Genomic DNA, 22,502 nt, shown 5'->3' on the forward strand with positions numbered 1-22,502 from the left:
GGAAAACAGAGCTTCTCCATTGTGATGCTAGAAGGCTTCGGGGTATTTTCACAGAAGCCAGGGTGCCCAGCGTACAAAGGGTTTTATTCATTTAAAAAGAGGAGAAAGGACTCTTTAGAGAGACCCTAGTGGCGATTTTTGGATTTTTTAAGGTGGGGGACATAAGAGGAGCCATAATTCGTATAGATGGACCAACCATATCAGTAGCCAATGATATGGTTTTGAATCAGTGAGTGACAGGGGAGAAATCACTCCTAGGGCCAATCAGCTTTCAGGTGGCACCAGTGCCCCTGTAGCCCCTCCCCTGTATATGACCCAAAAACGCCCCAGAGCTGGCGGCCCCGGATCACAGCTCTGACTCACCCGCGCGGTTCCTGTTAAGGTGCCAATGACGCGGATTCCGCTTATCGTACTACACTAAGGCGACTAAGTTAATGAAACGGGAATTTGTCCGAGAATTTTTATCAAAGCACACTTTCTGAGCACAGAGCTTACCAGCTGCAGGAGTAACACACAGAAATAGCGCACGGAGGCGGGTCGGGTGAAGCCTGAGAAATGCCCTACTGCCAGCGGCTCCCAAAACTTAATAAAATGCGGCAAATAAACGGAATTGCCTTAAATTCCCTATAGGAGTGGGAGAGATTACATTAAGGCTGTAGGAGTTACTTAATTTACTACAGCAATCACAGCGTCGTCGCTACGGGAACGACAGACCCGCTGGAGGGGGCAGCCAATCCACTTCAATTCCCATATTACCCATCAAGCCGCGCCCCCACACCCCGACGGAGCGTCTGTTGAGGCTCTGAACGCACATCATCGCCATGGAGAGCGCATGATGGCCCGCGGGGGTGTGCGTTTATCTTCGACGCCGACCTGTGTCACGCGTCCCCAGCCACGGTACCGCGATCACGGCTGCAGGCGTCTGCGGCTTCCCAGCAGACGGCCGACAGGAGGAGCTCGCCTCCGTGACCTGTGACTGACGGACAGCGGCGCCCAGCCCCGATCCACACCGGCGAGGGCGTGAAAACGAGAGTGAATATTAACAAGAGCGTTTCCCCTTGGTGGTCACAACAGGGTGGTGTCCGTCTCCACACACTGGGGCGGTACTGGAGGAACCCACCCTACACACGAGTAAGCGGAACGTCCATCGTACAGGTGACTGTGACCCACCCAGCACAGAGAACGCCAAGCCAAGCTCTCCTCCCTGAATCTGGATAGAAGGAGAGCAATTTCTCATGGTAAAAGGCGTTTTCTCACGGCGTTCCATGTAACGTCCCTCTTCACCGCGTGCTCTGCAGAGAAACAGCCTCACACCCTGATTAACAGCCGGCGTCAGTCAAACCCTGAGCACTGCATGCAAACCGGGGGAAAGGCCCAAAACGGTTCTCAGGCAAAATTGATCGGCGATTACGTGGCCGGCTGCACCGACACCCTTGGGAGAGCACGGTCAGCACTTTACCGGTGTAAACGATGGCCGTACAGGGGCTGAGAGGCACGATGCACCCACCTTCCACCCCGCTGTTGTTTTTAAGAATAAATGGGCCACTGGCTAAGAAGCACCAACAGTAAGCACATTCTCCTGACATTTTTCATTTTTCATTTCGCCGCATACGGCCTGTGAGCGGGAAAAAGTCTCACTGTTATGCCAGCATGTTCTCCTTTTCCTAAGGGTCCAAGGAGCTTGGTCATTTTGCACAGCCGCACCCCCGTCACAGGGACGCAGTCGGCCGCGGTTTGCACCTTCCCTCCGCGGCCCCTGGGGCGACCCCTCCTCACTTCCGAGGGGCTTGAGAACGGCAGCAGAAACACTTGGCGCCCTAATCCGGACGACCCGGCCATTAAGTAAATCCGTCGCTCCGCAGGGAAGGGGTTCCCAGGAAACCCAGCTACCCGTGACCAGCTCCTTGATGCTGGAGAAGCACGCAGGACAGATTAGCCATTTTCATTTGCCGCAAACAAACACGGAAGAAGTGCGCTCGGCGCCGCAAGCCGCCGTGAGGAGATTAGGGAGGCGAGTGAGGGGGACCCATGCCAGCGCACCCGTGTTTTCGAGTGTGGCGTGACGGGGAACAATGCGTCGCCACGGTGAGCAGCGCTAACCGCGCTAATGCCGCCGGGCACGGCAGCACCGCTCCTGGCCTCCATTCCAAGCTGCCAGCGGCTGGTGGCATGTGTACCCCGAAGCGAGGTGGGCCTCTAACGGCTCTGCATTCACGACCCCCTCCCGTCCCCCACCCCCCGCTCCCGGCTCTGAGCCATCGCCTAGGTTCCCTCCTCGATCCCGCTGGTATGTGGACACAATGGGCTCCCAGCACCACAGAGATGGGGGGAGGGGCTTCTCTACTGTACGGCGTGTCTGTGGGAAGGGCCTACCCATCGGACCCCCCCACCCCCTGGCGGTTCCATGACATCCATCAGCATTGACACCCCAATGACAGCCCTAAGAAAGCTCAGCGCCCCCACCCCCACACGACGGCGATTTTCTCTCCACTCAGGCCTTGTTAAAACCACATGAGGGAGGAAGTAGCGGTGACCTCTCAGTCCCGATAAAAAGCTAGTTGGGAAAAGTATCTGTGATGACATGTGGTCACCTCTGAATTAAGGTGAGAAGACAAACCGCACCCAGAACCATGCAAAATGAGAGGACTCTCTCACCAAAGCTGGACCAGCTAAGACGACGACTATCCCTCCCACAAACCTACAAGACACCCCTAAGCGTTTCAATCCTGCCTCTGCCAAGTCAGGTCTTCTCTCTTCTCCTGTCCCGGCAGCGGTACCTGAACACAGGCCCACTAAAACAGGAGCGCAGGTCAGGTCAAACGCGGAAGCAGACCCTGGGGAGAGGGTCACGGTGTCTCGGAGCCTCGCCGGCCGAGATGGGAACTGAGGGCTTCCACATCGAGGCGAGGCAGATGTTGTCACGCTCAGGTGAACGCCACCACAGGTAAAAATGTGTGTAGCTCCTTAACCGTGGGATGACCCCCCCCACCGAAAGCCAGAGCGGGTGGGAACCAGGGGCAAAGCACAACATAAATGCAATACATCAGCAGGGGGGCAAGGATGCCTGTGAGGCACCAGCCGAACAGTGACGGTGGGGCGGGGGGGGGGGACAAAAGGCTGGCTGAATGGGCCCCTGGAGGCGAAGGGGGGGTCTGAAGAGGCCGCATGAGGGACCAAGCGACCCACATACAGGCTCTCAGCACACGCCCCCACGGGGAGCTCTGCTAACCATCACTGCCGAGAGTCCCCTTCCCACAATGCCCGGCGCAGAGAGCCAACCCCTCTCGTTTGATCTGGTCGTTTATTAAATGAGCGGCACGTGTCAGGAATACGGATGCCATCCGCGCGCCAAGGAGCCAGCCGTGGCTCCCCCCAGAAAGGAGTGCGCTCTTTAATTGCACGCCTTCTCTCCAGGTGACACGAACGAGGACACCGCCGTCACTCTGAGGATTCCTACAAAGCTCTTCCCTCTTCGCACTGAGAGAACCAGAAAAAAGTAATTATAATGAGTGCGCTTTCAAGCCTGGTGCTTTGATAACACCGAAAGAGGTTCGATACACGGCCTGCAAACATTTTAGCGTAAACAAATCACCGGGAAAACAAAGACGGCAACAGACGGCAACTTTTGGACTCAAGCACTTTGGCTTCAACTCTGAGGGTCTGTGGGCTAAAAGGAAATATGTCGGCAGGACTGGGGGAGCATTGAAGGGGAAAAATTTATGGGTAAAATCAATAAAAATCTGTAATTCAATATCCTACACACATATCAGATTTCGCAGTTACAGTTTTGTATCTAGAACCATTTTTTTTTAAATCAGACTAACAAATTCAGACTTACATAACTTGGGGAGGGGGGGCAGGATTAGATTAGTGTCTTTGTGAGACACGGCCTAACAAACTAATAACATTAAACGCAGTTGGAGAACATGGTCCTGAGCAAGGCGGAACCCTGTGGGCCTGTGGGCCAGAGGCATGTGGCGTCACTGTCAGGCTGGCGGTGACATATCCTTACCCAGTATCAGGCGCCACACATGAGAACCTAAGATACACATACTGAATTACTAGCTACCCATGTGAGAAAAATTTATAAAAGGCAAGAGATGAATTTGGCCTGATCATCTACAGCTAGTTATCAGCGCTGTACATTATCACGTGGTCATCCTGCGGGTTTTCAAGCAATTAAGTGCTGTAGGCGACCTGGAATCGCAAAAAACATATTTACTTATGGTGGGAAATCCGAAGGATTGTCTCAACCCAGAGGCATGTCCTGGGCTGACTGAGCTGAGGCCGTCAGTGGATTCCCAGGGTCGGCATCGAGTGAAGGTTTGCGTGAGTGTTGGTCGGCACCAAAAGATACCTATGAGCAGAAGGCATGCTGTCTTTCACTAGCAGGCAGCCCACCGGCGATCCACCGGCCAATGAGGCATGGAGGAGGCGTTACAGGCTCTGCAGCTCATGTAGGGGCTCACCAGAGCAGCCCCCCCCCCCACCATGCCCTCATCATCTCACCTCGCTCTGGCTATTTTACACCCAGAAGAGCAAAACAGTAAAAATTAATATTCTGGCTAACTAGTAACTTTGTTCATTTTATGCAGTTTCTGAACTATTAAGCATTTAAATAATCACAAAGTAATTACGGTTAATTGGCTGTTTTATTTTCAGAGGAGAGGAATAAATAAAATATGGTGTTATTTATCTGTACAAGCATGCCTCAGAAACTTCTCTCAAAGACAGACACAAATGTCAGGTCACAGTCAGAAATCAAATGGGCCAGTCAATCACGGCTAATTAAACCGAATCCCAGCTAGAATTAAAATCCACAGTGACACACACACACACACACACACACCCCTCCTGAGTGTGAGTGAAGCTGTCCCGCCTCCTCCCCACCCCAAGAAATCTAGAACCGGGTTTAAACCCAGCAGTCTAAACTAGTTCCCTCAAAGCTCAAAATATGGAGGATTATCGCTGAGCAGCAAAAGGGGCGATATAAATATTTTTTTTCTAAGGAATGGAATTAAAAATGTGCGAAATGCCATTCATACGTGCAGCAGTCGGGCTGCCAGAAGCCCATAGCGCTCCAGGATTTAGCCGTCAGAGCCTTCAAACCCGCATTCCTTCCACGCAAGGCAGCCGGCTGCCTGTTTGACAGGTATCTCTCAGCGCCCCGCAAAAATAATCCCCGCCAACGAAAAGGCCTCGGACCCCCTATAAAAACCAACAAGCACAAGACAGGACGATCCACTTCACTGGGCCGGCGAGTCGCACTGTGTCACTTAAACACCAGGCTCACCATCAGCTCAAATCAGGACGACACCATAGAGTGCACGTGTGTGTCCGTGTCTATTTACCACATTGTGGGGACTAAATAAAGTAAAAACCTGTTACTTTTGAGCTTGTGGGGACATTTTTCAAGTCTCCACAATATAAACCTCAATTTTATAAAAATCTGCGAATACAAACAAAAAATGAAAGATGCCAAAATTTTGTTTGGTTACTTATGGTTAAGGTTAGGTAGGCGGTTAATGCTATCATAGTTGGGATTAGGATTTTTCCCCACAAAAATGAATGGAGAGTCCCCACAAAGATATAATTACAAACCTGTGTGTGTGTGTGTGTGTGTGTGTCCACAGCCACACCCGTCAGCTACCCTTACGGCTCAGGGTTAACCTTACAGTCAGCCCTCCTTAAGCTAAACATAGTAACAGGCAGATTCTCAAGCTCCCTTTCAGTTCGGAAGAATGTGTAAGTAGGTAGGACTTCCACCAGAACCACTGGAGAAATCGGCGTGGAGCTGCACGGGATTCTGAGGGGCATGCGGACATAAATAATGCACGTCGCTAATCTGGGCTTATCTCAGCCGACAGGACGTGTTGAAAGGCACTACTTTTAAAAATAAACAGGCAGTGCTTAGCCAAACTCGTTCCCCGGTTACAAAAGCCTTGTTTTTATTTTGCGCTGTGGCTGCATTTTGCGTAAACATAACTAGCAACGGAGACTGGAGGAATTGCAGCCAGTTACGCAAATGCCAGAAACACTTTGAGAACATAAAAGAACAACAACACACTCCGGGCGGCTATCTGGCGATTCATCTTCGGCTTGGGCTTGAACAATAGTTGAGGCCCGGGGTCTTTTGGCATGTAGCAACAGTGCCCCCGTGGGTGCGGAAGAGGAACTGCAGCGGGCGCCCGACACAGCAGCATTTCCATTACGGTACGCCGCCTTGCTCCAGGCCTCTGCTAATTCCCACCTGTTCAGATATTTAATTGAATACATTTCTATTTTAAGATGTGGTGGGTTTTTATTCCACGGCAGTCTAAGAAACGTGAAATACTCACACTGCCATTTCACATTTAGCAGTGTTAAAAAAAAATTTCAAAAAAAAAAAACTCTTGAAAAATACAGGACACACACAGAAAAAAAAAAGCTGCAGGCGCACGTGACATAAGACCCCGGCACGTGTTTACAAACAGACTGTGTAACCTGACACCTCTGCGACAAGCCGCACATTTACACCGGTTTATTTATACATTTAGAACAAAGCCAGACGATTCACTGCCTTAGCTGTCCAGGCCCGCAGCCCTTTGACCAGGGGACCCGTTTCGTCAGAGAAATGCCTCCAGAACAGGTAAAATTCTGGGGTGACTGGGGGCCTTTTCGTGGCAAGACTTATGTGACTATGATGGGGAGAAGTGAGCACGACAGGAAGCCAGTTGGCACCTACCAGGAGAGTCCAAACCAAAGGGAACAGCAGGGGAAGGTCAGAGCCCAGATCCCAGTCTGCTACCAGTGCCGGCCCACTGGCCTGCTGGCCCGCTAACGGGCACCTCGGTCCGTTTCAGGGATAAGACTACACCGGGGGGGGCTCCCTTCTTCCAGAATTCCAGATGGGAAGCAATCTGCCCGTGTTGTCCGTCTGTGAGTGCCCTAACGAGCCCCGAGCCTCCGCGAGCCCCCCGTCCTCGTAATCCGCCATGTGCTCGGCCGCGAGCGCGGGGGAAGCAAGAGCATCCGTTTCGCAGGGGAGCCAGCTCGTTTAGCAAGCCGCCTGTTGGACAGTGCCAGCACCCGGCTCAAGGCTTACGCACGGTGCTGTGGTACCAAGCAGCACAATTTCACGTGCATCTCCCCCAAGCACCAGGATTAAGGGCATCGAATTATAACAGGCCAGACCAAGGGTACTTAATCTGACTTTAAGGATAATGCATCTGGCTGTACAGTTTGGCCAAAACAAAGGAGCTGAAAAGCTTCCAAGTCACTTTCAGCTCATTAGGAGGACAATACAGTTATGGAAGAGGTGTGGTCAGTATATGGACAGGTGTGGTTGGTATGTAGAGGGGTTGTAGTTTGTGTGTGGTCAGTATATGGACAGGTGTGGTTGGTATGTAGAGGGGTTGTAGTTTGTGTGTGGTCAGTATATTAAAGGGTGTGGTCAATATATGGAATGTTCTTCTTGTTTCAGGAATCCCTTACACTGTATTGTGTACAGTATTACTCCCCAGCAGACTGAATGGAAACTCTGAGGACAAGTGGGGCATTTGAGTACTACCCACTGCCAGAGTGGGACAAGTGCTTCCTTAGCCAGCCCCATCACTACCACCACAGTCCACAGACCAGGCATGCAATCTAGGCCAAGACTGCTGGGATTCAAAGGGTCGGCTGGCCCGTACCTCAGCATCCTCGCTGCTGACGGCGAACTCCAGCGTGGCGCATGGAGCCTTCTGCTTGGCCTGCGTGGACTGGCCCATCTGGAGGTTGAGGCACCATCCGACGTGGTCCAGCTGCAGACCAGAGACGAAAAACCCATCAGTGATGCCACACAAATCTCTACCATTCCAAGCATCACCAGGCGTCCGGATGGTAACATTTTATAATGTTATACTGATGTTAGCCTGTGTAGCCAGTGAATATGCAAACAAGAAAAGGCTTAAACTTGATCCAGACTGACTCCACTCAGCATTCTCACTCCACAACAACCGTCTTCGAGGAGCCTGAGCTCCTTCCCATAACTAATCACTGCAACCTGCTGCTCACAGGAACCCAGCGGGCCCATAGAAGGAGCTGATGAGGCGGAAACCAGCGATAATCCTGCCAAATGAAGATCTTGTTTCCCACCCAAGGCAGGAAGGATAGCAGCTGTGATCTGCCCACAGTCCCAGAGACAGAACGCTAATGGCACCAGCCAGACCGAGAAACATGAGTGGCTGAACGGCGTTGGATTTCGGGTGGGACTTCAGAGAGGCTCTGCAGATGCCACTGGGTCATGTCATGCAGTCACTGCTGCCTCCTTGTGTCTGCACACATAGACCCAATGGTTACTTTATCAGGTACCCCTATGTAGTACCAGGCCGGACCCCTCTTGCCTCTAGAACCACTTCTTTGGTCGGTCAGTTGCGTGTTCAAAGGTGCGTTTCTGCACATCATTGTCATACTGAGCTATTATTTTTGCATTTCTGGTGTTTCCTTTAACATGTCTGGCCATTCCCATCTGACCACCCTCATACTATGTTCCATTTAACTCAGATGCCGGAAGCCGAAGCTGGGAATAACGTCACACCCAAGTCAACAACCCGAAATGCCATTTAGCAATACCAATCCTAGCCAGGTTCGTTGTTGGCGATTCCAATCCTAGCTAGGTTCATTATTAGCCATTGTTAGCAATACCACTTGATAACAACATATACAGTATTTTGAGCAAACAACATGTTCACAGATACAGGACAGCACTGTGTGTACGACTGATTTAATGAAACACAAATAAATGCTAATAAAACAGTATAAGTACAACGTTCACTTCTGTTGGTAAGGGGTGCAGCCATCTTGAATTTTGAGGTTGGGGTTGTAGAGGTTCCTCCGACTTTCCGAGTTGGAAGTCCAACTTCAGGGGGCGTTCCAACTGAAATTTCTGACTAGGAACTTGGAAATTCTAACTTGCGAGTGGAACGCACCATCATTAACCAGGTGTTTTCACCCACCAAAATCCCATTGACTGGATGTTTTTGGTTTGTCACACCTCTTAACTGCTGGAACCACCACGGTGTGTGGCTCAGACTCGATCCAAAGGTCACTGGTTCGAGCCCCAGCCTTAGCAGAATAATCATGTCTCTACTGGTCCTTGAGTGAGGCTCTTAACCCTCAAAACGCTCCAGGGGTGGCAGATAAATGGCTGACCTTGGGTTCAGACCCGAAACTTTGCTCTCAACTCGTGTGTGTGTGTGTGTGTGTGTGTGTGTGTGTGTGTGTGTGTCTGTGTGTGTGTGTGTGTGTGTGTGTGTGTGTGTGTGTGTGTGTGTGTGTGTGTCTGTGTGTGTGTGTGTGTGTGTGTGTGTGTGTGTGTGTGTGTGTGTGTGTGTGTGTGTGTGTCTGTGTGTGTGTGTGTGTGTGTGTGTGTGTGTGTGTGTGTGTGTGTGTGTCTGTGTGTGTGTGTGTGTGTGTGTGTGTCTGTGTGTGTCTGTGTGTGTGTGTGTGTGTGTGTGTGTGTGTGTGTGTGTGTGTGTGTGTGTGTGTCTGTGTGTGTGTGTGTGTGTGTGTGTGTCTGTGTGTGTCTGTGTGTGTCTGTGTGTGTGTGTGTGTGTGTGTGTGTGTGTGTGTCTGTGTGTGTGTGTGTGTGTGTGTGTGTGTGTGTGTGTGTGTGTGTGTGTGTCTGTGTGTGTGTGTGTGTGTGTGTGTGTGTGTGTGTGTGTGTGTGTGTGTGTGTGTGTGTGTGTGTCTGTGTGTGTGTGTGTGTGTGTGTGTGTGTGTGTGTGTGTGTGTGTGTGTGTGTGTCTGTGTGTGTGTGTGTGTGTGTGTGTGTGTGTGTGTGTGTGTGTGTGTGTGTGTGTGTCTGTGTGTGTGTGTGTGTGTGTGTGTGTGTCTGTGTGTGTCTGTGTGTGTGTGTGTGTGTGTGTGTGTGTGTGTGTGTGTGTGTGTGTGTCTGTGTGTGTGTGTGTGTGTGTGTGTGTCTGTGTGTGTCTGTGTGTGTGTGTGTGTGTGTGTGTGTGTGTGTGTGTGTGTGTCTGTGTGTGTGTGTGTGTGTGTGTGTGTGTGTGTGTGTGTGTGTGTCTGTGTGTGTGTGTGTGTGTGTGTGTGTGTGTGTGTGTGTGTGTGTGTGTGTGTGTGTGTGTGTGTGTGTCTCAAAGAAGGACAAGATGGGATATGTGAAAAGAAGCGTTCCAGTGTACCCGTACTTGTGCAAATGGCAAATGAAGCAGCATTTCATTTCACATTCAAAAGGGATTAGCCGTTATCCATCCTAATGCTTAGACAATCAGTATGTGAACCTCTGGGCCCCATCTTCCTGCAGTCTGCATTCAGCTGCAGCCACAAGATTCTCAGTTTGCTGCAGCAGGCTGTCTGCATTAGAACGCATGAATACCTAACAAACTGGCCATTTCACGATAAAAAGGACGCTGTCCACAGGGGAGGCTGTCTCTCAGAACAGTGACTCACATTCCCGCTATTTTTAATCCACTTTTTCCTCGCGCTGCACAGTCACACGCTGTGATGACAGGCCCATTGACGACACTCTTGTCCACCTAGCCCCTACGCGTAGCGGGGGTGGGGAGGTGTGCTCATAGGGAAGCACCCTCAGGCGGAGCAAGCACCTTCTTTGAGGGGGGGCGATGACAGAGCCGCACCGACCAGGCAGGGGCTGAGGTGTCCTTCTGCCTCTTCAAGAAAAACTGAGTCACAGATGCCGGAGTCTCATAGAGCCCCTTTCCTCAAACCTGTCACTGGTAGTGTTTAGACTTCAAGGTCTTAGAAGCTTCATAGCCACAGCAAATGCATACAAGTGGTATAGGAACTGAGAAATTTGCTAAATTCGACGTCAAAGGGAGTGATTCCAGGCCAGAGCTCACCTTTTTGGGGGCAAAAATCTTCTGCCTGAACATGTGGATTGTGTCGGGTCCGGCTGAGGCCCAGGCCTGCGAGAAGGCCTCCGCCTTGTCTGTTTGGAGATGGACATTCTCCAGCTGCTGCATCAGGAATGCTGGCTTGACATTGTGATAGACAGCCTGAGAAGGGGAAGGGAAGGATAAGCAGTCTGGACTTCCCACCAGGACTCGGCATAGCGCAGCACGCCAGTACACCACACGCTGGCAACCACAGTGCAAAATGACAGTTTAGCCCATTTCAATATGAAGAGAGTACAAGTCTCCCATTCCTCTGCCTGCCAGTACTACCAGTTTACACCCTGCATGACGCTGAACTAGCAGTCCAAGAGCGATCAACCTGGCCCACGTCAAACAGGAGGTATAACTGTTTAACTTATCCTTGTAGGACAGCTTGTCAAAATCAGGAACTATTTCGGTATGTCATTTATAAACTCTGGGGCTGACTGTGAAGGACTTAGCCCAAGGCACTACCTGCTCTATGAATCACTAAGGAGCACTACAGCATGTGGACTGTCTGGCAGGGAGCAAAAACATGGACTGTCTGGCAGGGAGCTGGGGGGGAGCAAAAACATGGACTGTCTGGCAGGGAGCTGGGGGGGAGCAAAAACATGGACTGTCTGGCAGGGAGCTGGGGGGGAGCAAAAACATGGACTGCCTGGCAGGGAGCTGGGAGGGAGCAAAAACATGGACTGCCTGGCAGAGAGCTGGGAGGGAGCAAAAATATGGACTGCCTGGCAGGAAGCTGGGAGGGAGCAAAAACATGGACCAGCTGTGGGTCCCGAAGGAACTTGTTGGGCAACACTGCACTAGAGGTAGATGAGGAGTGACACAGAGTGATCGGGCGTGAGGGACTCGGCTCTGGGCCCTCCTTACCTGCTCTATGATGAATGAGACAGTTTCCAGCACCAGGCTGAGGGCCTGCTTCTCCAGTGACAGGGCACTTTGCAGCTTCTCCTCCTCCTCCTTGCTGAACAGACTCTCTTCCTAACAGATTAGGTCACACAAACATTAGCTCCCATTCCAAAGCAAACCTGGTCGCAAAACTTGGAATCAGTACAAACACAGCAAGGGGAATTACAGCAGAGATGGCCACCTTCTGGGTCAACGCCAAGATGATGATACAAATACGGACAGAGGCATACCTTCAGGTGAACTCTCTGAAAGATCCGTGAGAGAAGCCTGGTGAACTTGTTAATATCTATAGCGTTGATGTAAGTCACAGCTTCCTTAATGCTGGGAATACAGGAAGTAAATGTTTTAGTTTGTGGCGATAAAGAGCAGATGGGATGCAACTTGGAAAAACGTTGCACATTTTAACACACGGGAGTATAATATGCGCAAAAAAATAAGAGTAAAATCAGAAACGATTTATTGTTATTCAACAATATGTAAATTTGCACAGGAATATTAGCCGTCTTTCTGCCACTCAAATACAGTACATTTTAAATAATTAATTTAATCAAATGCCTGAGCCTGCCCCTAAATCGCAGTGTCTGAGTATATTACATGTGCTGCATGATGGATGGATGGATGCCCTCTGCTTCTTACGATAGAGACTTAATCATTACATCGAAGAGTGAGTAAGGAACACGTTATATACGTATACCTCGCGACGCGTTTAGCTCCAATAAAATCTGACATTCTCTACATTGTTAGAGTCAGAAAATCCACTCGAGCACGATTGTTATTTAAATTAGCTGCATATGTGCCGCTTTGATCGAAATCCATTAACACGACACAGCGATACAGCATGGTGTTCGAAAGGAGCTCAGAAAATAATAATAATAATAATAATAATAATAATAATAATAATAATAATGCCACCAAACAGAAATCCTCCCACGTTTAACCTCGAACCTCAGAGGTCAGACAAACATCTCTTCAGTTGGACGTTTTATCAGACCGCAACGGAGCAAAACAGGTAATAAACCTGTAACAGCGAATTGACCGGCGCACACCCTCACAGATGCGGTCACTACTGAAGAAGTTCACTTGTAAAGGGCCACGAAGTAGCAAAACACTTACCAACTAGTAATATACACCGTTACACAGCCGGCGCATTCGTTAAGTAATGGCGTGTGCTTTTCAATACACAACTCAAAGTTATACAAAGTTAACCATATAAAATATTTGATTATTCGCATTAAATGCATTACAGAATCTAAGGGTTAGTTTTTACCTTTGGGTTTCTTTGATAATTGCAGCCATAGCGGTGGTTTAACTGCGGACCCCGAGGTATTTCCTGCACTTCCGGGTCTGGATCACGTGGGCCGTGACGCAATTCTAGAAATCATGTTCTACTAGAAAAAGCAGGTGCCGTTGAGGCATTAATTACACTCCAAATGCATGCATGTATTATTATTATTATTATTATTGTTATTATTATTATTATTAGATAACAGTTTTTTAAATCATCGAATATTGTTTTTTGGATACGCAGTCGGCAACGATCTGTAGTCCTCGCGGCGGCACCTCTCTGTGTTTTGTGTGATTTCTGTGTGCTCGCCGGGTTACTACGAATTACAACGATTATGTTATTCGATGGAAATCGACCAATGGAAACTTAGGACTCATTGTTTGCCCCGCCCCGTCTCAAAAGAACGACGACTTAAAAAAAAAAAGATAAGAACTCTGAGAGTCTTGGGGAAACTGCTTGATGGAGGTTTAGACAGATAGATCTCAAAGATAGGACTCAGAGGGCACAGGCTTGATTTTTCTTTACAGTGTTATATTATTTCAGTACAGTTTTAGATTACATTTTTAATTTTTTTTTCTTTCATAAACCTGCCTAAGCAGTATATTGACCCCAGAGGTCCGAAGGGTGTGATGAAGAAGGGTCGCAGACTTGGTACCACTGGCACTGGACCAGGGACCGGTGATGACAGTTCTGGGGACTGTAAACGATGGATGGTCACTCTGAGTCTCTGCGCCTCCTTTTTTGGACTGGTAATGTCAATTTAAACAGACAAGTGCATCTAGTTTAACCAGAATAAATCATAACAGAATCTGCTAGCAGCTTTCTTCATTTAAGCTGTTCTTTCAACCAACTTCTTAAAGAAGCTGTTATGAAAACCTGCTTTAGATGTCATATATGACTGCGAGTAGCAGATCCTTGAAATTAAATAATTTGCTAATAATGTGAATGGAAATATTTTCTGTAAATCTGATTTGGATTTCGGAAGGAATGCAGAGCTGCCACATTTGGAATTTTAAAGCCCTCGTTTTAATTAATTCCAGCTCAGCTGGAACAAAGAATATTAAAAAAATGGGGCTGATGGTGAGGAAATTCCAGGCCGGGCGAGAGCTGCAGCTGCTGCTTTCGTCAGTCACGTTCACGATGACATTTCCATGTGGCTTGTTGCTGCTAAATCATGCATCTGTCTTGTATTCCATCTTCCTGGTACATTGTGAGTCCTTCTACTTTACATGTGGATATTATAACACTGTATAGTAAAATAATGAACCAAAACAAACAATATTTTAACAAAACACAATGCACAATAATCAACAATTAATTAACTCTAGCTTTCTTTACCTTTAATCTACCACGATTAATTTTCTGATTTAATATACAGTGTAACTCACGAGTCTGTAATTACAGGCTTTTGGATAACTTGTTCCATTTTAACAGAATTTTAAATATTTAATTGGATTTCTCACTGAAGGGGTTTAATTTTCCTCTGCATGACAGTCCTGAATTATGGATTTTATTCTGAAAGTGAAGTGATAATCCACACCTGGAATAATGTATCACCAAGGTATTAATACCATCCATAGTGCTTGAAAATATCTAAAATGTATTGAATGAAACTGTGAGTCTGATCGTACCAGTACTTTGAATATGCAAATGAATATGAGGTATTTTTGAGTACTGCATCTCAGGCAGGACTTGGGTGCTGCAGTTTCATTCTCCCCAGATTTACATTTTTTGCAGTTAAAGCTTATCCAGCAAACGTTCCTTTGAAGTTTGTGAGACGATGTGTCAAATGTCACTTGCACTTTAATGGAACTGACCCCATTGTCCCCAAAGAAATATGATTCATCCATCCATTTTCTGTGAGCACTTCTCTTATTCAGGGTCATGGGGGGGGGGTCTCAGAGCCTATCCTGTAGGCACAAGATAGGGAACAACCCAGGAAGGGATACCAACACTCACACCTGTGGGCAATTTGGTAACTCCAGTTAACCTCAGCATGGTTTTGGGATTGTGGGGGGATACTGGTGTACCCAGAGAAAACCCCATGACAACACAGAGAGAACATGCAAACTCCATGGCAGAGAATCGAATCCTGGGGTCTCCAGAGGAGTGAGGCAACAGTGCTAACCACTGCACCACTGTGCCACCCCAAGAAAGAAAAGTATTGTGTCTAGTTGAAAGAAAATACTTATATTTTATGCCTGTAAATCTCGTGTGGTTGAAACTTTGATGAGGTGCTATGATTCATCTCATAGTGACTCTGTGTGCTTATGGAGGATGGATGGATGGATGGATGGATGGATGGATGGAGGCCAAAATTATGGGGCCAACCCTGTTTGGGAAAGGCCCTATATGCAAACTGACTCAAAAATTGATTATCAATGACCCTGCTCAGGATAAGTGGTTCTATATACTTATGAATCATGGTTCTACAGACTTAAATGGCCCATGATGTATTTCTCTGTGCACCAATTGCTGTGACTATGTAACAGTCAAATACTGTTACATAGTCTGTTGACTGTTCGAAATGCATCTACAGCAGGGGTGGGCAATCAGATTTGCAAAGGTGTTGTTTTCACTGCAACTCCCTAATTAGGTCACTAATTAGAGGACTGATTGGCTGAAGAGTCCTCACACCTGGGTTTGGACAGCTGACCTAAAGGTTATCCCAAAAAGCTGCATACACACCGGCCTTTTGCGCATAAGATTGCCCACCCCTGATCTATTTTTGCGTCCATTGAAGTTCGTATTTCTAAATTATGGCTTTAAAAAGGCAAAATGTGCAAATGTTTTCAAACAAGACCTGACTTTGTGGTATTTGCACCCACACTAAATACAGTCCCTGCAGGCTTATTGAGCATTGCCTCATTTCAGTGTTTCACAACCCAGTCCTTGGGGACCCACAGACGGTCCCTGTCTTTATTTCCTCCCAGGTCCCTGCCAGACAGTAACAGGAGCTGGGAGGGAGCAAATGTGGACTGTCTGCAGGTCCCCAAGGACTGGATGGGGAACACTGCCTTATCTGAAATGGGCTCATTGTTTTCCATCATGGTAACACCCAGAGGACACATTGTTGTATGGGAAGCTGGGGGCTTTTGCTGCATGGTGAAGAGGACCTCCTGGCCCTTCTGTGTTTTGCTGTGTTCAGGGAATGGGCATCTCTGTGCTGGGGCCCACTCTCGGAGACCTGGCCACCAACGTGGGGCAGAATATCAGCAACATCTCCTACATCTTCGTGGGACGCTCCGGAGGCTATATGCTAGGCTCCATGTTGGCGGGGATCCTCTTTGACATCATTAACCACCAGCTCCTGCTGGGTAAGTCAGCGAACAGCGGCCCACATTCAGGTGGACCCACCCCGGACCACTCTGAAAGGGTTAAACAAATCACTCTCTTGCAAATAACATGCAGAGTCTACCTCCCATGCTGCTGAGACAAGGTGTATGTGTGCCAGGGGGGGAGGTTAATATTCAGCCCATCCATTCTTGAGCACTTTGGTCCCTGAGATAAGGTGCTCATGATCTGCACAGGTCTCTTCCTTAATGGCGCTTTTATATACCTGTCAAAGGGCAAAGGACACCCTTTCTGAATGTCAGCCTGGTTGTGGTGCTTATGCTGCTATCAGGGCTCTGCGAATCTAAGTCAGGTCCAACACGAGGGAAAAAAAAGGTCATAGTAAACTGTCTAAAAATTTCCTGCACGTGTCAATAAACAGCAAACTGAGAGTACCTGAACGGGTAATAGTATCAATGCACGTAAGTGCAATTTTCTCCAAATAAGACTGGAAGAACAGCAAACCCATGTACTGTTAGGATAGATTGGCTGGACATGATTAATGACCATTTATCAGTATCTGCATAATACACAATTGCGTCTGTGTGATACGGTGCTTGTATATGACCTTTATGCCTTATAATGACATAGCAGTGTAGAGCTGCCTGCCTCACCATGAGGGATTCTATGAGACACCAGTGGTGTTTCTAACACTGCCCCTTTTCCAGGGTTTTCCATGGCACTCACAGCCTTCGGCATGTCGACGGTCCCCTTCTGTAAGACGGCCCCGCTGCTCACCGTCTTGATGTCCACCGTGGGGGTTTCTATGGGGGTTTTAGACACAGGTAAGGCGAGGATCCATAACACAATTACCAGGATTAATGGCTGTGAGACTTTGACATGTCACATGGCATTATAGTGTTTCACTATGCAGCGTGCAGAAAGCCCCCCGGGATCTCAGTCTTCTTGTAGGCATAATTAGTGACTGGTAAATACTCTGGTTTATTTATTTATTTATTTTAAATACTATGTTTCTGAGAAATATGTTCATAGACACCTAACAATGACCTGTATGATGTATAATATAATGATCAGTTAAAAATGTATATGTGTGTGTGTGTGTGTGTGTGTGTGTGTATATATATATATATATATATATATATATATATATATATATATAAAAATAAGAGCACCTACTTATATATGGTGAAAATAAAATAAGGTTTCAGCAGCAGAGGTAGGTGAGAAAAATAGTGTGGAAGACGGGAGGAGGAGGAGGGATTTGTCAAAGACGAGAGGCACCCTGTCACACGGCCTGATCAAGAGCAGTGTCTGCAGTGAGTGATACTTCAAATAGCCCATGAATAAATCATGGAGCCGCTTGTCCACTTTGCTGATCTCTCCCCCCACAGCTGTTTGACCTTCAGCCCATCCGCCTGAATGAGTCTTTTTTCCATTTTCTGCGGAGTGTTGATCTGCTGTGAAGTTCCTCATGTCACCCAAAAATTGCTAAATAAACCGTCGTCAGCGTGTCACATAAAAATGGAAAAATATTATGGGCTGCGGTTTACAGGAATGACATTTAAAGAATAAAAGATCAGCAGCAAATTTATTGTTTTGCACAAATACCTTATGCTTAGTCAGTAATTACAGAATGACCCATATACTTGTGCTTGATTATTAAAGGCCTGTTAAAAAAGGAGTGTCTATAGGGACACCTTGAGGAAAATGACTGAAATGCAGCTTGGTAACCTGGAGGAAAATCCTGGCATTAATATTCATAAACAATATTTTTCGCAATGCTGTTTTGATCTCTCAGGGAAGATGATTAGAACCCCTCCAGTTAGAGAAACTAAGAAGTTCCTCTCCAATTATCCACCCCACAAGGCTGTGTTTTCTTTTTATAGTGCTAATTAATATGCACAACAAAGCTAATTAAACCACCACTAGGGGTTCTCACTTGCAATAGGTAAATGACACTGTGTAGACAGGTCTCAGTTGCCGGACTCTCAGTTGGAGTCCGTGCACTAAGGGTATGTCTTTGTTGACCAAACCACCTGGGAGCTTTGGATTGATTATGATTGGTTGTATTAATTAAGAGAGGTTCAAAGGTCACCCTGATGAAGGTGGCCATGCTTTAGCATAATGTGCTGTTTCTTACTGTCTCCTGCCCTGCAGGTGGGAATGTCGTCATCCTGAACACCTGGGAAGCCCGTTCTGGACCTCATCTGCAGGCGCTGCACTTCAGCTTCGCCGCGGGGGCCTTCGTCGCGCCCATCGTGGCTAAGCTGCTGTTCGGAAATGACGAGCGGCCGGGCCAGACGGACGTCCTGGGGAACTGGGACAGCTGGAGCGGCACCCCGTCCCCTGCGAAGCCGGCCCCGGCTTTCACAGCACAGGCGCTCGAAGCCTCGGCCTCCATGCCGGAGTCCATGTGGGCTTACTTTGTGATCGGCGCCTTCTGCTTGCTGGTCTCACTCCTCTTCTTCATCCAGTTTTACCAGAACAAGCTGTCACGCGGCGTGGTGCGGACCACCCCAGAGAAGCCACTGGTGGCCAGGCATCACAATGCTCTTATCCTCCTCCTGTTCTTCTTCTTCTTCTGGTACGTGGGAGCCGAGGTGGTCTACGGCTCCTTCATATTCACCTTCGCAAAGGACCACGCCGGTATGACGGAGCCGCAGGCGGCCGGGCTCAACTCGCTCTTCTGGGGCTCCTTTGCCGCCACGCGGGGGCTGGCCGTCTTCGTGTCGGCCTGCATGGGGCCCGCCTGCATGATCCTGCTGAGCCTGCTGGGTTGTGCCCTGTCCTCCCTGCTGCTCAGCATCTTCACCCGAAGCAGCGTCACGCTGTGGTCCTGCACCGCCGTCTACGGTGCCTCCATGGCCACCACCTTCCCCAGCGGCATCTCCTGGGTGGAGCAGTACACCCGAGTGACTGGCCGCTCTGCCGCCATCTTTGTGGTGGGAGCGGCGCTGGGTGAGATGGTGCTGCCAGCGGTCGTCGGGCTTCTCCTGGGGAAAGCTCAGGACGTGCCTGTACTGATGTACCTCTGCCTGGGGGCAGCCATAATCACCTCCATCATCTTCCTCATCATGTACAAACTGGCTACTTCGCCCAGCGGGTCTGGCAGGAAGAACCAGAAAGTGGATGACAGTGAACACATCAAGGCCCTGAAGGACACAGGGATCAATAAAGATAAAGAGGAAGAAGAGGAAAGAGAGGAGGAAGAGGAGGGGGAGGATGAGACACTATGACTCCGCAACATGAAAGTAAACTCTGATATTTTTCGCAGCTGCTGTTGTGACCTCGAAGGACACCCCAGCTTCAGTGAGAGCTTCTATATCTGAGGAGACTCACCCAGGGAGGGAACCACCCGCTGATTCACAGCAAGAGAGTCTGGCTGTCTGTCGTTACGCAAGTATTTTTTTTTCCTGAACTTTAAATCATGTTCAAAGGCACAATTACTTTGTGCCCAAAAGGACTCAAGCTGGTGCACATGAAACTTCCCAAAGAAAATATAGTTTATCCTGACCTATAATCTGAATAGTGTAACCGGAACTGTGCAAACACCAGCAGGGGACTTACGCTTTTTCAGCTGCTTTGCTTCTTAAACATATTATTTTCGATACAGTAAAGTTTCAATATTCTCCTATTAGGCCAACTACCCCAAAATCAGGAAGTAGATCAGGCAATGTAAGGCTTGTAAGCTGCATTTTAGGGGTGATGGTGAGTCTGCCGTATAGCCTTGAACTTCTTCAAAGACGCCTGACTCCTGGGCGTCACGCCATCTCAGAGCTGTGGAGGAGCCTCTTCCTGGCACTGTGGTGTCCGTGGACGTGATCCCTAGCAGCAGAGAAGAGCGGCCAGCTCTCTGACCATAACAGTGGGGCAGCAGAACAGCAGGTCAGACAGAGGAGGACACCATCGTGGGAAGCAGTTCACCATTTGGATGTTGTGCAGCCTTCTGGAGCACTTCAAGTGAAAGCAGTGAAGTTCTAAGAAGGGTGATGGACGTATCTCATTTATTCAATAACTGTTTGACAACCACACAGCCCTGTCAATTTAACATTTTTTTTTTCCAGTTTTCATTCATGGCCATTTTTGATGCATTTCTTTGAACTTCCCTGCCACTGTCTGGAGTGCATTTCCATTCCCATCTTTTGTGTGACAGACCCTTATATTCTGTAAAGGTTTTGGCCCGACTGCATACCAGGATCCATTAGGGAGAAATGCCACTTCCCAATCGACCCTTCTGACAGAAAATGTTATAAAAGCTAAATATTGCAAAAGCTTCCCATTCCAGGTTCCTCACCGAAATAGAAATAACAAATAAATACTTCTTTTGTCAAGCCCGGTTTGACCTGGAAATTGGGCTTAAATTCCTTTTTATACAGAGATTAAAAAGAAGAGCATGTGCACTGATACTGCCGCCTTTTTCATGGGTAACAGATACTATATGTTAATGAGAAGACAAACCTAGCCGGCTACAAAGGAGAAGTAGAATATAATTCTGCATGAGCTTCTCTGGGAACACAACGGGAGCTAGCAGACGCTTCCTGGAAACGTGAAACTCCACCATAAGGTAGGAGACTATCTGGCAGGAACACGGGATTCAGAAAGACCAACAACAAAACAAAAATTATTGGCCATCAGCCCCCTCCCGCCCACTGGCTACAGTGCAAATTAGGGCAAGGACGACTTTGGAAAGTCAGACATGCCCATCCTGCAGCTGGATAAATATTCACCAAACACCCGAAACCCTGAATGTAGTCAGTCCCCAGGAAGGCCAGCTGCATCTGGAACCTCCACACCTCCAAAACAAAACAGTCTTAACTCATGTGCAACTCGAATTTAGATAAATCCTCCAGACTCATGGCAGGGGGGGGTAAAGTCTTTCATCTTCTGGGAAGGTCTGAACTGGAGCATCTAAGCCGTTAAACATGAAGGGCTGAGATACAAAAGCAGAGCCAAGGGCCCAGGATTTAAAGACTGGATTGGACCAAAGGAACATAAGTGAAAACCTGCCTCATGGAACCCAGACACATCTGACCAGTATATCTATTTCATGGGGTGGGGATTCTCTAAGTGTAGCCTGGAAGGTGACTTGGTGAAGATATTAGGAGCTGCTTGCAGGTCCCAGCTCAGGACATGCGTGTTCTTTGGAGATCTAGGTTTGAAACAGGCACACATTTACAATTTGTGTGGTTAGCGACACACTGTGGGTCCGCTGGGGGCGTCGAGACGACGTCGCCATGATGTTTTTGAGTAAGACAGCCCTGTTGCTGAGGAGCACCCCGAGGTCTCATTCATCCAATCAGAACAGGTCCTGGTGAGCTTTGTAGGATGTAAACCTAAGATGGCCCTGGGGAGGGATATAATCAGGATGAAGGCAGAAGCTCTACAGAGCATGAAACATTATATCTTTCCCTAGGAGAATTATGTGTCTTTTATAGGAGAGCATGCAGTAATGCTGGAAAAATCTCCCTACTAACACGGTGCCACAACCCCATCCAATAAGCATCTGTGGTTACTGTCTGCTGGAGAAAACCTCTCTCATGGATGTCCTTCTGAGTGTAGGACCAGCTAGGAGGCTTAGAAAGGTTGAGCAGAGCATCTCGGACCACGGATGTGCTGAGTGACACACTGTGCGGGCTGGGATAACAAAACCAAAATTCGGATGTTTGAGAACTCTAGCGTGACTTAGAGCTGGTCACACATACGCGACATTGAGGACTTCCACTCCCTCTTCAAGATGTCAGAAAGAGCTTCAAATAAATCCCTGTACCAGCACTTTTAGAAACACAGGTTTACTTATCTTTAAAGTAAATGTCAACTAGGCTATCAGGCTAGCCATTGATGTGGAAAAAGTACTACTCAGTGGAATTACAGTAATTGGGATTATAAATATACTAATTTTATTCCAAATAAACATTAATAAAAGTATTCTGACAGTTAATAAAACTCAAATGAACCGATGAAAGCTACACATTAGTTGGTCTTTGTTCTATCATTTAAATAAAAGAATATCAATCTGTGTTACTTTAAGACCAGCCACTGGATGGTGCTAAACTTGCCATAATCAGACTTCGTGTTAGTGGTCACACGAGTTGCATTTTGTACCTACCTATCGAATATCCAAAGATCCCCTTTATCAC

General features: G+C 48.0%; 2 protein-coding genes and 1 long non-coding RNA gene across 5 annotated transcripts in view; 2 read left to right on the forward strand and 1 right to left on the reverse strand.

Moving 5' to 3' along the window:
• commd10 (COMM domain containing 10) overlaps positions 1 to 13,207 on the reverse strand; it is a 36,891-nt gene extending 23,684 nt beyond the window's left edge. The window contains exons 1-5 of one of the 2 annotated variants that reach the window (XM_023836741.2): positions 13,054 to 13,207; positions 12,017 to 12,107; positions 11,748 to 11,858; positions 10,839 to 10,994; positions 7,671 to 7,781 (exon numbers count right to left, since the gene is read on the reverse strand). In XM_023836741.2, coding sequence (XP_023692509.1) covers positions 7,671 to 7,781; positions 10,839 to 10,994; positions 11,748 to 11,858; positions 12,017 to 12,107; positions 13,054 to 13,082 — 498 coding nt within the window. In that variant the 5' untranslated portion in view covers positions 13,083 to 13,207. The other variant, XM_023836740.2, reaches the window with a different exon arrangement.
• Positions 5,745 to 8,738, forward strand: LOC111856625 (uncharacterized). Its single transcript, XR_002841178.2, has 4 exons — positions 5,745 to 6,213; positions 6,537 to 6,628; positions 7,463 to 7,860; positions 8,037 to 8,738. It is a non-coding gene; the product is annotated as an uncharacterized lncRNA (long non-coding RNA).
• A 322-nt stretch (positions 13,208 to 13,529) lies between the features above and the next one.
• Positions 13,530 to 22,313, forward strand: LOC111856576 (sodium-dependent glucose transporter 1-like). 2 transcript variants are annotated; one of them, XM_072706320.1, is made up of 5 exons: positions 13,699 to 13,820; positions 16,005 to 16,122; positions 16,220 to 16,388; positions 17,073 to 17,189; positions 18,523 to 22,313. In XM_072706320.1, the coding sequence occupies exons 2-5, from the start codon at positions 16,075 to 16,077 to the stop codon at positions 19,599 to 19,601; spliced, it is 1,413 nt and encodes a 470-aa protein (XP_072562421.1). In that variant the 5' UTR covers positions 13,699 to 13,820; positions 16,005 to 16,074; the 3' UTR covers positions 19,602 to 22,313. The 2 variants fall into 2 exon arrangements, with proteins under 2 accessions (XP_023692431.1, XP_072562421.1); XM_023836663.2 differs by lacking the exon at positions 16,005 to 16,122 and having other exon boundaries at positions 13,530 to 13,820.
• Positions 22,314 to 22,502: the final 189 nt, after the last annotated feature.

Source organism: Paramormyrops kingsleyae, chromosome 2 (assembly GCF_048594095.1).
Source record: "Paramormyrops kingsleyae isolate MSU_618 chromosome 2, PKINGS_0.4, whole genome shotgun sequence".
Classification (NCBI taxonomy): domain Eukaryota; kingdom Metazoa; phylum Chordata; class Actinopteri; order Osteoglossiformes; family Mormyridae; genus Paramormyrops; species Paramormyrops kingsleyae.

Bases quoted from the DNA above. Each gene is read 5' to 3' on its own strand.
- LOC111856576 (XM_023836663.2), top strand. From the start codon at position 13,701: ATGAAGAAGGGTCGCAGACTTGGTACCACTGGCACTGGACCAGGGACC. The intron at 13,821-16,219 runs GTAATGTCAATT...TGCTGTGTTCAG, and splicing joins GCGCCTCCTTTTTTGGACTG to GGAATGGGCATCTCTGTGCT. The intron at 17,190-18,522 runs GTAAGGCGAGGA...CCTGCCCTGCAG, and splicing joins TATGGGGGTTTTAGACACAG to GTGGGAATGTCGTCATCCTG.